The sequence below is a fragment of the Notolepis coatsorum genome (assembly GCF_963971535.1).
Source record: "Notolepis coatsorum genome assembly, chromosome: 9".
Taxonomy (NCBI): Eukaryota; Metazoa; Chordata; class Actinopteri; order Aulopiformes; family Paralepididae; genus Notolepis; species Notolepis coatsorum.
In genome coordinates, this window is record NC_140173.1 from 150,684,901 (window position 1) to 150,701,307 (window position 16,407).

Here is a 16,407-nt window from a genome sequence, read left to right on the forward strand (position 1 = left end):
GCAATCTGTTAATAACATTTTCAATCAATCAATCAGCACTGGTGAAAGGAGGCGTGAGTGAGGCACAATGCAGCGACCCGAAAAGATCAAGGGTCACAATTTTCACGATTCGTCATCGTTGCCACATGTTGCTATGGCGATAATACACACACAGCATCAGGGGAAGTGGTACCGCGGGGGGGGGGGGGGTAGATCACTCTGGCCGGCAAAACTGTGAACTCTGAACCACTCTGCCTCTCAACCGGGGCCCGAAACTGGGAGAAAGAATGCTGCGGCCTTGAATGGACTCCCTGTCTCTCTCTCTCTCTCTCTCTCTCTCTCTCTCTCTCTCTCTCTCTCTCTCTCTCTCTCTCTCTCTCTCTCTCTCTCTCACCATCTGTCTCTGTTTCCCAGTCATTCCCACTCGACCTGCTGGGGATTCCTAGCAACAGGATGTATATCTGACCATGAGGTGGACGCCCCTGGACCGATGCAACAGAGCAAACAATTCCACATGAATCCTCCGCTGTCTCCGTGCCTTCACAGCGGGCGGGCCTCCCGGAAGACTCGCACATACTCAAGGCGCCTCAAGATGTCTTGTTAAAGTTATATTGTATAGTATAGGATTATTTTACAAGTCTATTTGTTGTATTGCAATGTATTGTATTTGTATGTATATCATGTATTTTATGTATATAATGTATTTATCAAACAAGTATTGTATTGCACACTACTACGGTCGAGGAGCCAAGGAAAACAAGCATCTCACGTTTTCGGAATGTATGTACATTCTAAAAGCTGTGACAATAAATCTATCTATCTATCTATCTATCTATCTATCTATCTATCTATCTATCTATCTATCTATCTATCTATCTATCTATCTATCTATCTATCTATCTATCTATCTATCTATCTATCTATCTATCTATCTATCTATCTATCTATCTATCTATCAAGGGGCTGGGCATTCTGCATAGGCATAGGTTTAGGGGGGGGGGGTTAGTTTAGTTTATTTGACAAATATTAAAATACATTACATGTGACAACAAGTCATGCATCCAAAAATGATCGAGGATAGCACAAAAAAGTCACAGACTTATTTCCATTGTGGTCCTTGGTCTCAGCAGCACATAGTATTTACATAAACATGTATTACACATTATTATCATCAGCCTACAGTATATTGCTAAAAATATAATTAAAACGTAAAATACAACATTATTAATAGAAATATGTACAAAAATGTACAGACACACTAACACTACACTACATTAAAACAGGAAGCTGCCTGAGTTACTCTGGCACATTTTCTAGGAGCCATTTTCTATAACGTTCACCTTGAAACTATATACAGGTTCAAGATCTGGTTGGTGGTCAAAGGCAACTGGTTCCACTCCAGTGCTCCTGTGTGAGCCAATGAGCACGGCCCCATACGCACTGTCGTTGCAGGGGACAGGTCCCCCTCAATATAGAGAAGAGGTCAATGTGTCCCCCTCAAAAATATAGCTAATATAGAATATATAGAATATACTGTAACTGTATATTTGAAAGCGATACAGAACGCCTGAGAGCCTCACCGCATTATATTCCATTATAAGAGTTTTATTCATCACATACATACCAGGGCATACAGTGAAATGCGGTTGGCCATGCCCGCTTTGATTGTGCAATAAAAACAATAGTAATAGTAATAATAATAAAAAGATATACCGTACAACAATCACAACAAGTTATTTTCTTAGTGTCCTTTTCCTTCAGCGTGTACCCGAACGTTCCTTTACACAAATAAAGACATTTCCACCATAAAGTGATGCAGAAATGGCACAAATTGGCGCCTTAAAAGTAAACCAGAATGCAGGAAATTAAGTGTTTCACGCTCAAAATGTCCTGGGGGAGGATTGATTGATTGATTGATTGAAAACTTTATTAACAGATTGCAGAATGGGTGCAATACAGTACGGCTCAATACACACAATTGTTAAGGGGATGCAGACCAGAGAAAGACTTTCGTCTTGTTTACATCAGGGTCCCCCATTTTCAATTCATCGTAAAAGGACCCCCTGCCCCCCCCCCCCCCCCCCCCCCCCCCAGGTTGAAACAGAACCTACGGCCCTTGGGTGTCTGAATGTTCTACATGCTGCATAGCCGCACACGAGAGGACAGCAATCAGCTGTGAATACTTCACTGGGGAAGGGAGATGATAACGCAGAGTGTGCGTGTGCATGCTCTGAGAATGTGTGTGTGTTGTGTGTGTGTGTGTGTGTGTGAGAGGGGGTGTGTTCAGAAATCCTGAGTGGAAATTTCCAGCCTGACCAGACAGACTGTAGCCTCGCCAGTGAAGACGTGGGGAGAACAGGAAGAGGATAATTGCCGACTTCCTGAGATAACAGCTGGTTGCCATAGCGATGGAGACTACAGTAGATAGGGCATGTTATTATCCATATGGGCCACCGTAGCTGAAAGTCGATTATAGGAACGACAGGTGCATCGGAATTCAAACCAACGACCTATTCATAGAATTGACAAAGTAGGAAAGGATTTAGATGTATACGAGAGGAGCATGAATGAATGAATGAATGAATGAATGAATGAATGAATGAATGAATGAATGAATGCATGAATGAATGAATGAATGAATGAATGAATGAATGAATGAATGAATGAATGAATGAATGAATGAATGAATGAATGAATGAAAACTTTATTTAACAGATTGCAGAATGGGTACAATACAGTACGGCTCAATACACACAATTGTTAAGGGGTTGCAGACCAGAGAAAGACTTTCGTCTTGTTTACATCAGGGTCCCCCATTTTCAATTCATATAGTGGATGATTGTATGTAGATTGGATGTAGGTACTTTACTTGGCACATGGCAACTTTCCTATATTTGTTTCATGACGTCCATATAAGGGAATGTTTTCACAACCATTCATTTTATGCTCCTGAAATACCTCACAGAAACTCACCATTTAGAGTTATGACGTACACTGTAAAAAAAAAAAAAAAAATTAAAAATTAAATGAAAACGGTAAATGTCTGGCAGCAACGGTTTCCAAATACTTACTGTCAAATTACAGTAAAATCAAATACATTTACAGATTACAACCTTTATTTAATGGTTAATATTTTGATAAAAGGTAATTTACTGTATTTGTATGGCATTTACACTTAAAGTAGAAAAACAAAAGTACTCTGTAAAATAATACAGTGAATTTCCCGTGAACGTTTTTTTCATTTTTTTTACAGTGTATATGTCTTATGGAATGGAGACATTTGGAGACAAAGTCGATGCATTAAATCATCTCACATCATAGATAAATGTGTGTTATTAATTAATAAGCACTTATTATTATGAAAGATATGTGCAGCAGGCACACACAGGGCACCCACATGTGAACAGGCACCATGAAACACATAATGCAAACACCAGGCCGTCTCGCTGAGAGGAGCGTTCTGTCTCAGACGTTTCCTGCATATTCTCATGTTTCCTTTGGTACCAAGCAGCAAAGTGATTTACAGGACCTCTGTATGTACACACAAACCTTGGGAATAATTTTTCGTGCTAAGAGTAAGAACCTACCAGTTTGTATTCAATGTCTCTTTAAACCAAGAGAAGGAAAGTATAATTTAAGAGGGTTATGTATTCTTAAAACATGTAAAAAAGGTAAGAACTAATGTAAAAGCTATAGATGTGTTTAAATTTTGCGAGTTAAACTATATGGAATAGCCTTAGTGACGGGTTGAAGTTGTGTACCTCTCAGGGGAGATTTAAAAAAGGATAAAATAATTCAGGAGTACAGTTTTGAGTAAACGTAAAAAAATATATATATATATATATTATATCTTGCAGCATATTTAAAAAATATATTTTTCTTATATTAAAATATATTTAGTTTTTAAGAATTTGTAAAGGATAGGCCAAAACAAGCATAATGTGCTTCAGCCTATTCCTTTTTTTTGGCCGTTGCCTTGAATATGTACATTTGTGATATGTTTTTCTTTTCTTTTTGTAAGTCCACACGGGTGTGTTTTTGATTTGTCTGTAAACAAGACCGAAAAATAAACTTCATTCATTCACTCGTTCACTCTGCTTCTGGAGAACCTGACGGAGGCAATATTACCAGGATTATATACCTCTTCATATTGTAAAGTATGTTCTCCAACCAGTGTGTCGACTTATTGTTGTATTTATTGTGCCTATATATAAGTCTCACGAGTTGAAATAAAGGTTTGAAATTAAATTAAATATTGGAACATTATTGCACCCCCCCCCCCCCCCCCCCACAGTGTCCGTTGTCCCTCAGAATCACATGTGTACAGTGTGTACTAACAATTGACAAACTAAATACTTTTCAAACGTGCTCATTTGGGGGCAGCGGTGGCCTAAAGGTTAGAGAAGCGGGTTTGTGACCGGAAGGTCGCCGGCTCGATCCCCCGGACCGGCAGGAAAAAACTGGCCTGGGCAAGTGAATTACTAACTCTCTTCCATCCCCCTAACACCAACGGCTGTAGTGCCCTTGAGCAAGGCACCTAACCCCCAACTGTTGCTCAGTGGCCAACAGTGTCAGACTGTGGTTGTACTGGGCAGCTCCCAGGTGGCAGACTGTGGTTGTACTGGGCGGCTCCCAGGTGGCAGACTGTGGTTGTACTGGGCGGCTCCCAGGTGTCAGACTGTGGTTGTACTGGGCGGCTCCCAGGTGGCAGACTATGGTTGTACTGGGCGGCTCCCAGGTGTCAGACTATGGTTGTACTGGGCAGCTCCCAGGTGTCAGACTGTGGTTGTACTGGGCGGCTCCCAGGTGTCAGACTGTGGTTGTACTGGGCGGCTCCCAGGTGTCAGACTATGGTTGTACTGGGCAGCTCCCAGGTGGCAGACTGTGGTTGTACTGGGCAGCTCCCAGGTGGCAGACTGTGGTTGTACTGGGCAGCTCCCAGGTGGCAGACTGTGGTTGTACTGGGCGGCTCCCAGGTGGCAGACTGTGGTTGTACTGGGCGGCTCCCAGGTAGCAGACTGTGGTTGTACTGGGCGGCTCCCAGGTGGCAGACTGTGGTTGTACTGGGCAGCTCCCAGGTGGCAGACTGTGGTTGTACTGGGCAGCTCCCAGGTGGCAGACTGTGGTTGTACTGGGCAGCTCCCAGGTGGCAGACTGTGGTTGTACTGGGCAGCTCCCAGGTGGCAGACTGGGGTTGTACTGGGCGGCTCCCAGGTGTCAGACTATGGTTGTACTGGGCAGCTCCCAGGTGGCAGACTGTGGTTGTACTGGGCAGCTCCCAGGTGTCAGACTGGGGTTGTACTGGGCGGCTCCCAGGTGTCAGACTGTGGTTGTACTGGGCAGCTCCCAGGTGGCAGACTGTGGTTGTACTGGGCAGCTCCCAGGTGTCAGACTGGGGTTGTACTGGGCAGCTCCCAGGTGGCAGACTGTGGTTGTACTGGGCAGCTCCCAGGTGGCAGACTGTGGTTGTACTGGGCGGCTCCCAGGTGGCAGACTGTGGTTGTACTGGGCAGCTCCCAGGTGTCAACTGTGGTTGTACTGGGCAGCTCCCAGGTGTGAATGGAAGTGTGAATGTGAAGCAGTGCGTAGCTGAGAAAGAGCATCTGTGCTCAGAGAACCTACCCTGGGTAAATAAATGTACAATATACAAGTTCATTAACAATGGGCAAGATCTTCCTGATACCTTCCATAGTTTCTTCATCTTTTCATCAGAAATTCACTCATATCCAACAAACCATAGTAATAAACTCCACTTACCTTTCTGTCAGACATCTAGCCATCAATTCAACATTAGCTTTAGAGGTCCTAAACTCTGGAACACTCTAAGTTCATCATTGAGGTCAACAACCTCCTTATCCATATTCAAAAAACAATTAAAATCTAATTTAATTTCATCATAAATCATCAACATATTACGTTACTCCTGTGGCTGCTTGTTCTTTTTCTTCATTATATACTGTTCATATGTTATTCTCCTCTCCTTTACCTTCTTGTACAAAAAAAATGTCTTAATAATAATAATAATAGATTGAATTTTAAGAGAGAAGCGCCTTTCTCAGACTCAAGGACACTGTACAAGGAAAGGATGGAAAAAAATAAAAGTAAGTAATAAAATTGAAAAAATATATATAATAAAATACATAAAAGATCTGTGTATAGTAACAACAAGAAAAAACAAATAAGATAAGAGATAAAAATAAATAAAAAAAGGAGGCAAGTTCTGTCCAATTGGATGAAGTGGTTAAAATTAACAAACAAACAAACAACAAAACAAAACAAAACAACGGAATCTGTGGCTTAAAAAGAGTCAGGGGTGGGCTACTTGGGAGCGGGGCCGTGTTGCGTGAAGGCAAGTGTGAACAGGTGGGTTTTTAGCTTGGTTTTGAAGAGGTTGATGGTGTCAGAGCCTCGGATGAGGGGGGAGAGGGAGTTCCACAGTCTGGGGGCTGCTGCATCGAAAGCTCGGTCTCCCAGTGTGGAACGCCTGGTGCGGGGGATGGTGAGGAGGTCGGAGTTGGAGGATCGGAGGCCTCGTGCTGGAGTGTAGGGGTGGAGTAGGTTGGTCAGGTAGGAAGGGGCCAACCCGTGCAGGGATTTGTAGGTGAGGAGGAGGATCTTGTAGGGGATTCGATAGTTGATGGGGAGCCAGTGGAGTTTTTGCAGGGTGGGGGTGATGTGCTGCCAGGATTTGGTGCGCGTGAGGACCCTCGCAGCAGAGTTTTGGACGTACTGTAAACGATCCAGAACCTTCTTGGAGGCACCAAGAAGGACTCCGTTACAGTAGTCGAGGCGGGAAGTGATGAAGGCGTGAATGAGTGTTTCCGCTGAGGTGTCGGAGAGTGAGGGGCGGAGGCGGGAGATGGTTCTGAGGTGGAAGAAGGCGGATCTGGTGACAGACTTGACGTGAGGGTGAAATGAGAGGGTGGAGTCCAGTATGACGCCCAGGTTCCTTACCTCTGTGGAGGGGCAGATGGAGTAGCCATCCACGGAGAGAACAAGGTGGTCGATCTTTTGGAGGAGGGCTGGGGAGGCTACAACTATGATCTTAGTTATTGGCTCGTGTCAATCTTCAATTTATTTTCGCTATAGTGTCTGACTTATGTCTCTGATCTTGTTTTGAGTTTATTTTCTAGACCATGTTTACATGTATTTCGTTCATATTGTTTATGGCCAATGGGATGGGAGTGGAACTTTGGACTTTGTTCCCTCCTAGCACTGTTTTTTTTATTTTTTTTTATTGTGCTAAATAAACTAAAACTAAAAAACTAAAACAGTTGGCTAATATTAACCCCAACGGCCATATTTTGAGAGAAAGTCAGGGCAAACGGTCCCGAATGAGGGGGGGTTCTATTCCGATGTTTGCCCAGAGGCACCGCGCCGGTGGCCGAGATGGATAACCGCTGGGATGGAAAAACATGACTGATAGGGAGGGAGGGGTGCTGGAGCGCACCGGTAACAGTGGTTCTTTTGGCGGCTGCAGAGTCATGAAATCATGGAACCCACGTTGACAAGTTCCATTATGGAAACTGTTCTCCGACCGACACGGAGGAGGAGGGTTGGACGAGGTTTCGCTGTCAAACAGCTCTTTCAGGTCGCGTGACGCGCGGACGCAGAGCTCCGTGTGTATAGGCGTGTGCGTGGAACCATTACGGGCACATATTGAGCCTTTTTCTGTCTCTGCATATAGAACCACCTAAAACATAGGCTGGTAAAGATTATGGCTCCTAAATTTTTATGTCTAAATGGAAGTACAGGCCGCTACAGGCTTTCCGGTTTCGACAAAACAATTATAGAAACGTGTGAAGTGCACAATATTTCCTCGTTTAAGCCACTGCAACGGCTTTGCCTGAATAATTTACTACATGACCGGGACGTTCTATAGCTTGTTTGCCGACAGGATTGGGGAAAAGTTTGGTCCGTTCGGAGGCAGCTTCCAGGGGAAGTACATACACCGGAAATTCTACCCCACAGACACTTTCGGCCGTAGTTCTTTACCAGGCTTTATCTCACGGAGGAGATAAAACTGGGAACGAGGTTACCTGAAACATAACCGCTGCGGAATGGATTATAAAAGTGCTGATGGTTCGATAAAGAACCATTTTCCCCCACAAGAAACTCTCAGAATGTTGAATTTGAGTGTTGGATATGTAAACGATTATATATGACATGGAAGTAAAACAGCAAATTAGTTATACTGTAACCTGAAAAGGCTATAGAACAACCAATGCGTTGTACATATTCATTTTAAATGTTCACGTTTCTTTATTAGTTGTCATACAGAAATACAGAATACTTTTGCATGAAATGCAAAATGTGTTTTTCCCGTCGCTCTATGTGTCAAACGAATGACAGAAAAAACCCATTCAACACGTTTGAAACCCGTCACCAGGAATAGCTCAATTAGCTCATTTTCTCATTGCGTTTCGTGGCTCCCTGCTCCATTCGTCATGTGACCTATTATTTCCCGCCTTAAATGTGAGCTGTGTTATTTCCCGCCTTAAACGCTTCGACGGCAGATCACATTAGCGTATATTCAACCCTGGCCAAGTCCCATGTACTCGAATGAGGAAGGCTTTCAACACCCGGGCAGTATAGAAAAAGCGTACAGTATGTGCCTCTCTAACACATATCCCATTCCACGCCACTCATGCAGCACAGCGGGTCCGGGCCGCGCCCCCCCCCAACCCCCCCCCCCCCGCCTGCCTGAGTATAATGCCGCCATTGAACTGGAGGCACAGTGCTTACCTTCATAATATACCTCCAAGAGTAGGAGGAAGGCTGCCGGCCATTAGCTGAACTCTGGGGTCGACGGCGCCCCACAGGGGCTACATTTACACACGCTCGTGAAGTTTAAAGCGACAGTAACCCCCTCGTCCTTTGTTACAGGCAATAGTGGAAGAAGTACACAGTTCCTTTACTTAAGTAAGTAAACGTAGAAATACCCAGAAAAAATATTACTCTAGTAAAAGTAGAAGTCCTCCATTCAAAATTCTACTTAAGCAAAAGTAGAGAAGTATTTGATATTGAATGTACTTGAGTATCTAAAGTAAAAGTATGCATTCTACATAACGTTTGTGTATTCCAGAGCTTGGGAGAGTTCAGTTCTCGATCCATTGACCTCTAAAAGTTATGTTAAAGTGGTACATGGTCCAGTTATGCTGCTCTGATTAAAGGTTGTGTTAAAGTGGTATGTGGTCCAGTTATGCTGCTCTGATTAAAGGCTGTGTTAAAGTGGTACGTGGTCCAGTTATGCTGCTCTGATTAAAGGTTATGTTAAAGTGGTATGTGGTCCAGTTATGCTGCTGATTAAATGTTGTGTTAAAGTGGTATGTGGTCCAGTTATGCTGCTCTGATGAAAGGTTATGTTAAAGTGGTACATGGTCCAGTTATGCTGCTCTGATTAAAGGATATGTTAAAGTGGTATGTGGTCCAGTTATGCTGCTCTGATTAAAGGTTGTGTTAAAGTGGTACGTGGTCCAGTTATGCTGCTCTGATTAAAGGTTATGTTAAAGTGGTATGTGGTCCAGTTATGCTGCTGATTAAATGTTGTGTTAAAGTGGTACGTGGTCCAGTTATGCTGCTCTGATGAAAGGTTGTGTTAAAGTGGTATGTGGTCCAGTTATGCTGCTCTGAATAAAGGTTATGTTAAAGTGGTATGTGGTCCAGTTATGCTGCTCTGATGAAAGGTTGTGTTAAAGTGGTATGTGGTCCAGTTATGCTGCTCTGATTAAAGGTTATGTTAAAGTAGTATGTGGTCCAGGTATGCTGCTCTGATTACATCCTCTTGAAGTTGGCAGGCTTCCGATTTGAAAAAAACATTAACTTCATACATTTTTGTCATGTTTTCTTTTCTTCAGATAAATGTAGTGGAGTAAAAAGTACAATATTTCCATTGAAATGTAGTGGAGTAAAAGTACAAAGTTCCCTAATATATGAAACACGAAAACGCTCAAGTCAAGTACAAGTACCTCAGAATTGTACTTAAGCACAGTACTTGAGTAAAAAAAATACTTAGTTACTTTCCACCACTGTATACAGGACCACACTCGATTTGCATTCTTTAATTTTTTTTGTTTTTGTTTTTTGCATTCATCTAAAAATGTTTGGACCTTATGGTGTTCTTGTTCTGTTCTTGACTTATTGTTATGTTTTCTTCTTGACTTGTTTAAAGAAGACCTGTACGGCCCATGGGGACATTAACGTGTGTTGTCGGGCCTTATAAATAAATTTGATTTGATTTGATTTGTGTTAAAGTGGTATGTGGTCCAGTTATGCTGCTCTGATTAAAGGTTATGTTAAAGTGGTACGTGGTCCAGTTATGCTGCTCTGATTAAAGGTTATGTTAAAGTGGTATGTGGTCCAGTTATGCTGCTCTGATTAAAGGTTGTGTTAAAGTGGTATGTGGTCCAGTTATGCTGCTGATTAAATGTTATGTTAAAGTGGTATGTGGTCCAGTTATGCTGCTCTGATTAAAGGTTGTGTTAAAGTGGTATGTGGTCCAGTTATGCTGCTCTGATTAAAGGTTGTGTTAAAGTGGTATGTGGTCCAGTTATGCTGCTCTGATTAAAGGTTATGTTAAAGTGGTATGTGGTCCAGTTATGCTGCTCTGATTAAAGGTTATGTTAAAGTGGTATGTGGTCCAGGTATGCTGCTCTGATTACATCCTCTTGAAGTTGGCAGGCTTCCGATTTGAAAAAAACATTAACTTCATACATTTTTGTCATGTTTTCTTTTCTTCAGATAAATGTAGTGGAGTAAAAAGTACAATATTCCCATTGAAATGTAGTGGAGTAAAAGTACAAAGTTCCCTAATATATGAAACACGAAAACGCTCAAGTCAAGTACAAGTACCTCAGAATTGTACTTAAGCACAGTACTTGAGTAAAAAATAAATACTTAGTTACTTTCCACCACTGTATACAGGACCACACTCGATTTGACCAGTTTGAGAATATTTTTAATTTCCGTCTTTGATTGACCTCTCTCTCTTTTTCACGGTAGAGTGGATTGGCACAAGGATGGCGTAGTAGTGTCATGGTATCATCACCGATATCACATAATTGGCACGGCATATATCGCCAGCAGGCATGAGTCAGAGATAATGGCGTCTTTTTCCCAGAGACCACGACAAAGAAAACATAATTTCACATTCAGTTCACCTGAGTCCAATAATGTAAAGCCCTGTCTATAAGTGGGACAGGGCCAACATCACACAAGACAGATTCTACCAGCGTTGCATCGATGGCCTAGTCTAGTGCACACATCTACATCTATCGACAGAGAGACGGGCTGAGCTACAGTAGGCTGTGTTTACAGTAAAACAGGAATTAAAGGTGCTGTGTGTGATGTCTAATGATTGATTGATTGAATACTTGATTTTTACACAATCGTAGGACAAACACAGTGGGTCTCATTCTCCAACGGACTTACGGCAAAAAAGGCTTTCTCTTATAGGGCCATTTGAGACCTTTTCGGACATGAATATAGACAATATATTATAATTAGTGCTGTCAATAGATTAAAAAATATTAACTAATTAATCTCACACTTTTCTGTAATTAATCTAGATAAAACATCAGATATTTTCTACTTAAGACCGAAGCTTGTAACAGATATATTTACTTGAGTAAAATCATGGAATTAATGCAAAATCAACACAAAGAAAGTATATTTAGATTCAAAGACTATTTTAATAGCTTTCTTTGAATACAGTTTCTCTCCTGTGAAATACAAATGTTCAACAAAACCATCAACAGTGACTCAGCTAGACCTCTTTCTTATATCCGCGTATAGCTATGATTGAAGATGTTTCACTCCATAGATTAATCTAGATACATTTATTTGAATGCTTTAAATAATTAAAATGAATCTCCAAAGTTAAAGCATACATTTTTTACAGCCCTAATTATAATATAATATTAATTATATATGTTTTATTGGGACGGTTGGGGAATCTCAAAATCGGCCCCGAAAAGGTCTCAAATGGCCCTATAGAGAAAGCCCTTTGTGTCATAAGTCCTTGGAGAATGACACACAATGAGTTGCTTCTGCATGTTCCACAATCTAGGCTCGAAATCTCAAGGTGAGCAAGCAACACTATTCTTTTTAAACGCACCTCGTCTTCTCACCGGCTTTTCATTCCGGTTGAGCCATAAATCCGTGCTTCTGTTTTGACTGTCTTTTTCTATTGTTATATATGTGTAGTACCGTTTGCAGTACTATTTCTGTTTGTGTACATTGTTGTGCATCTTGTGTTGTCATTTTATTCGTATTGGTATTCGTGGTATTTACAGTCGTTTTCATACTTTCTATCGTGCAGCACTTTGGTCAACCTCGGTTGTTTTTAACCCTTTCACTGCCACACGACAGAAGGTTAGCCCTTTACTATCACACAACCGACGGCGATGCTCCATCTAATGATGCTAATGATGGAGCATCGCCGTCGGTTGTGTGATAGTAAAGGGCTAACCTTCTGTATTGTCACAGTGAAAGGGTTAACCGGCTGTCGTGTGGCAGTGAAAGGGTTAAATGTGCTATATAAATACATTTTACCGGGCGCACCAGGGTGGCGCACCACGTAACGCACTGTGGTGCAACGCGGCGGCCGTCCCGGGTTCGACTCTTTGCCGAATGTCTTCCCCAGTATCTCTCTCCCATCCTTCCTCTCTGCCGGACTTGTCCAATAAAACTAATAAAAATCTAAAAAAAAAAAAAAAAAAAAAAAAAACATTGACTTTGATCTTCACCGTGAATATTAAATGATGTGCTTTCAGCGCAATTTCGTCATTTTGTCGATAAGAGTATAAAGTAGGGATGCTCGATATTGGCTTTTTTACCGATACCGATATACCGATATTGTCCAACTCTTAATTTCCGATACCGATATCAACCGATATCAACCGATACCGATATATGCAGGGTTTCCCCCCCCCCGCCGCCAAAAAACGGAATAATTTCAGGTAATTAACATTACATATGTCTTGTTGTGGAATTAACACAACATTATGCATACTTTTGAAAATAAATAAAATCAGAATTTGTTCTTACTTGCTTGCCTGGGTAAATAAAGGTTATAGAAATGTAAAAAAAAAAATTATTATAAATAGATTTTTTGAAAACCGATACCGATATTTTCCGATATCACATTTCAATGCCAATATCGGCCGATAATATCGGACATCCCTAGTATAAAGCGGCACAGACAAAATCCTCAAGGCGTCTTCTGTCCACTGACGCCTCTATCTTCTAGCTGTAAAACTGAGCCCACAGCGACCCCCTGAGAAACAGCCATGTTGACCTTTTCGCTGGTACAGTACTTCCCTCCGTATTTCGCCACAACAGGCCGCTGTATTCTCGCTTGTCGGCAAAAGCAGGGAATTGCACTCTAAAGCACATCACTTAATCTAAGTGTCTGAATGCCATTTCTCTCACTTTTTTTTTATCGTGTTTATTCCGCATTACTTGTACACGGTGGTTGAGTGTACATGGTCCTCATTCCAAATGATTGGATATTACACATAGCACCTTTAACTCCAAGAGCTGTAAAAACACACATACACACACGCATGCACGCACACACACACACACGCACACACAGAACACACAACAACTACCAATGTCACTGTCAAGGTATTACGGTTTTAGCCCTGAAATTCGAATACGGGGGACTAGCCATAAAATCTTATATAGTGAAATGACATCAAAATCGTCCGTAAAAAAGACGGCCTTGCCATCTTGCGTTCCTCCCTTTCATGGAATATAGACTACTATGGCATGAAGGTCTTCGACGTCAGCCATTTTGGTAAACACAATTTGCCTGCAAATAAATATGTTTTTCAAGTGAGAAGAAGTTGGGGTATATAAAAATTTTCAGATGCATAATTTATAACGGCGTCGTCAATCCTCCCTCATATTTCCTGAAAATAATTAAGGTTCCTCCTCGATGCACGAGAGCATTTTTTACGGACCGTTCTCCCATCGCCACAGAAAAGGCGGCGACACAAGCTCCCGCCTCCCCTCGTCCGCACCATCAGCGTTGGTCCGTGCAGCGCCGCAGCGAATGGCACCTTATGGCAAAAAAAAGAATCCCATCTCCGTCCCGCGAGCGCAAAAAAAAAACGACCCGCAAACGACTCGGTCCGCGTTACGAGAAGCGGAACAGCTTCTCCTCCAGCAGGCTGACGGAGCGGTTGAGCAGCGTCTCCTCGCTGTCGGCGAACTTGTACCCGAACAGCGTCATGGTGGGCCCGCACACCCGCTGCACCACCTGCGCCAGCTTGAAGGGCATGCTGCCGCGCCACTTCTCCGCCTGCTCCGACGAGTTCTTCTGCGTGGAGTACACCCCGCTGGCGCCCCGCGTGGTCTGCGTGTTCCTCAGGATCCACTCGCGCGCCCGCTCGCTGAACGGTATGCCCGCGAAGCGGTACATCTCCGCCGCCGCCCGCATGGGGTCGCGCGCCACGTCCTCGTAGCGCACCAGCATGTAGCGCCGCCGGAGCCACGCCGGCCGCCCCAGGCCCGCCTCGGCGGACGCGCGGATGTTGTCGCAGTTGCCCCGCAGCCGGCGCACCTCGTCGTCGTCCTCGGGCACCTCGCCGTCGCGCGCCCACGTCTTCCACGTCTGGTACTTGGAGGAGAAGGCCACCATGCGCGAGGCCAGGATGGCGCGCGGGTCGCGCACCAGCTGGATCACCCGCAGGTCCAGGCGCGGGTCCTCCGCCAGCGGGCGCAGCGAGTCCAGCTGACGCACGCGCACCGTCTTGATGGCCCGGTGGTCCTTGGAGAGGCAGGTCTCGGCGGCCAGCGTCAGGTTGAGGGGGCCGCAGCGCCGCGCCTTGCAGTGGTACCTGTGGGCACAGGGGGGGGGGGGGGGGGGGGGGGGGGTACAGTTAAAGTGCTACCTGGACACAAGGGGGGGGGGGGGGGGTTACAGTTAATATAGATATAGAGTCAGGTTTTCCCAACTCTATAAGTAGAAGTCTTTATTTGTCATCAGATTAACACACACACATGCACTGAGTCGCTGACGAAATGTCTCTCTGCACCTCCCATCCCGTCGCCCTTCCCCCCCCCCCCAAGGGCAGCCGCGAGCAGACGAGTGCTCCTGTCCGTCTTCGTCAGGGACGCGTCAGCGTCAGCGATCTGTTGTGCATGTTTTTCCATTGGGTTTCTCTTATCAGGGGGGGAAACCCTTGCGAGCACGGAGGGAGAACATGCAAACTCCACACAGAAAGGCCCGGGAGATACCACACCTGGGAAACCTTGTATCGGGGAAACCTGGTCCCCAAGCGGGAATCGAACCCACAACAACCTTCTAGCTGTGAGGCGACGTTGATCGTTGAGCAGCCTGACAGCCCCGTGGATAGAGGCTGTTGGTCAGTCTGCTAGTTCCGGACTGGATGGATCTGTACCTTCGACCAGAGGGCAGCAGTTGGAAGAGATGGTGTGCTGGGTGGTACTAGTGGTGTCCCCCAGGGCTCGGTCCTAGGACCCCTTCTCTTCTCCCTCTACACTAAATCACTGGGTAACATTATCACATCTCATGGCTTCTCATATCATTGTTATGCCGATGATACTCAACTCTTCCTCTCCTTCCCTCCCTCAGATATCCACGTCTCTGAGCGGATCTCGGCCTGTCTGTCCGACATCTCCGCCTGGATGACGACCAACCACCTCAAACTGAACCTAAGCAAAACAGAATTGCTCCACCTGCCGGCCAAATCCTCCCCCCTGACCGACCTCTCCATCACAGTCGAGAATGCAGCTGTGACTGCGTCGCCGACCGCCAAGAACCTTGGTGTTGTCCTCGACGACCAGTTGAACTTCTCTGCTCACATCGCAGCGACAACCAGAACCTGCAGATTCCTCCTGAGCAACGTCAGAAGGATACGCCCCTTCCTGACAAAAGAAGCCACCCAACTCCTCGTCCAATCAACAGTCATCTCCCGCCTCGACTACTGCAACGCACTGCTAGCTGGCCTCCCGGCCACTGCCACCAAGCCTCTTCAACTCATTCAAAATGCAGCGGCCCGCCTGATCTCAAACCTACCGAAGTCAGCCCATGTCACCCCACTTCTTAGGGACCTGCACTGGCTCCCCATTGCTGCACGTATCCGCTTCAAGGCCCTCGACCTAGCATACCGTGCGGCAAAGGGAACCGCTCCCGCCTACCTCCGGTCAATGGTCTCTAACTACACACCCTCAAGACCCCTACGCTCTGCGTCTTCTGGCCGCCTCAGATCTACTCCTATCCAAGCTCCCGGAGGGTCATCAAAGAGAAGCCGCCTATTCTCAGTCCTTGCCCCACAATGGTGGAATGAACTACCCATCCCAGTTAGGACAGCCGAATCCCGTCCAATCTTTCGCCGTCGACTAAAGACTCACTTCTTCAACCATTATCTGAAATGATAAAAAAAAAAAAAAAAAAAA

At 44.6% G+C, this 16,407-nt stretch overlaps 1 protein-coding gene across 1 annotated transcript in view; it reads right to left on the reverse strand.

The window, feature by feature from the left end:
- Window positions 1-14,055: 14,055 nt before the first annotated feature.
- Window positions 14,056-16,407, reverse strand: part of chst3a (carbohydrate (chondroitin 6) sulfotransferase 3a) — a 37,686-nt gene continuing 35,334 nt past the window's right edge. Inside the window, exon 4 of the mRNA XM_084321552.1 lies at window positions 14,056-14,825. Within this exon, the coding sequence (XP_084177678.1) occupies window positions 14,123-14,825 (703 nt within the window). The 3' untranslated portion in view covers window positions 14,056-14,122. The remainder of the gene's footprint in view (window positions 14,826-16,407) is intronic.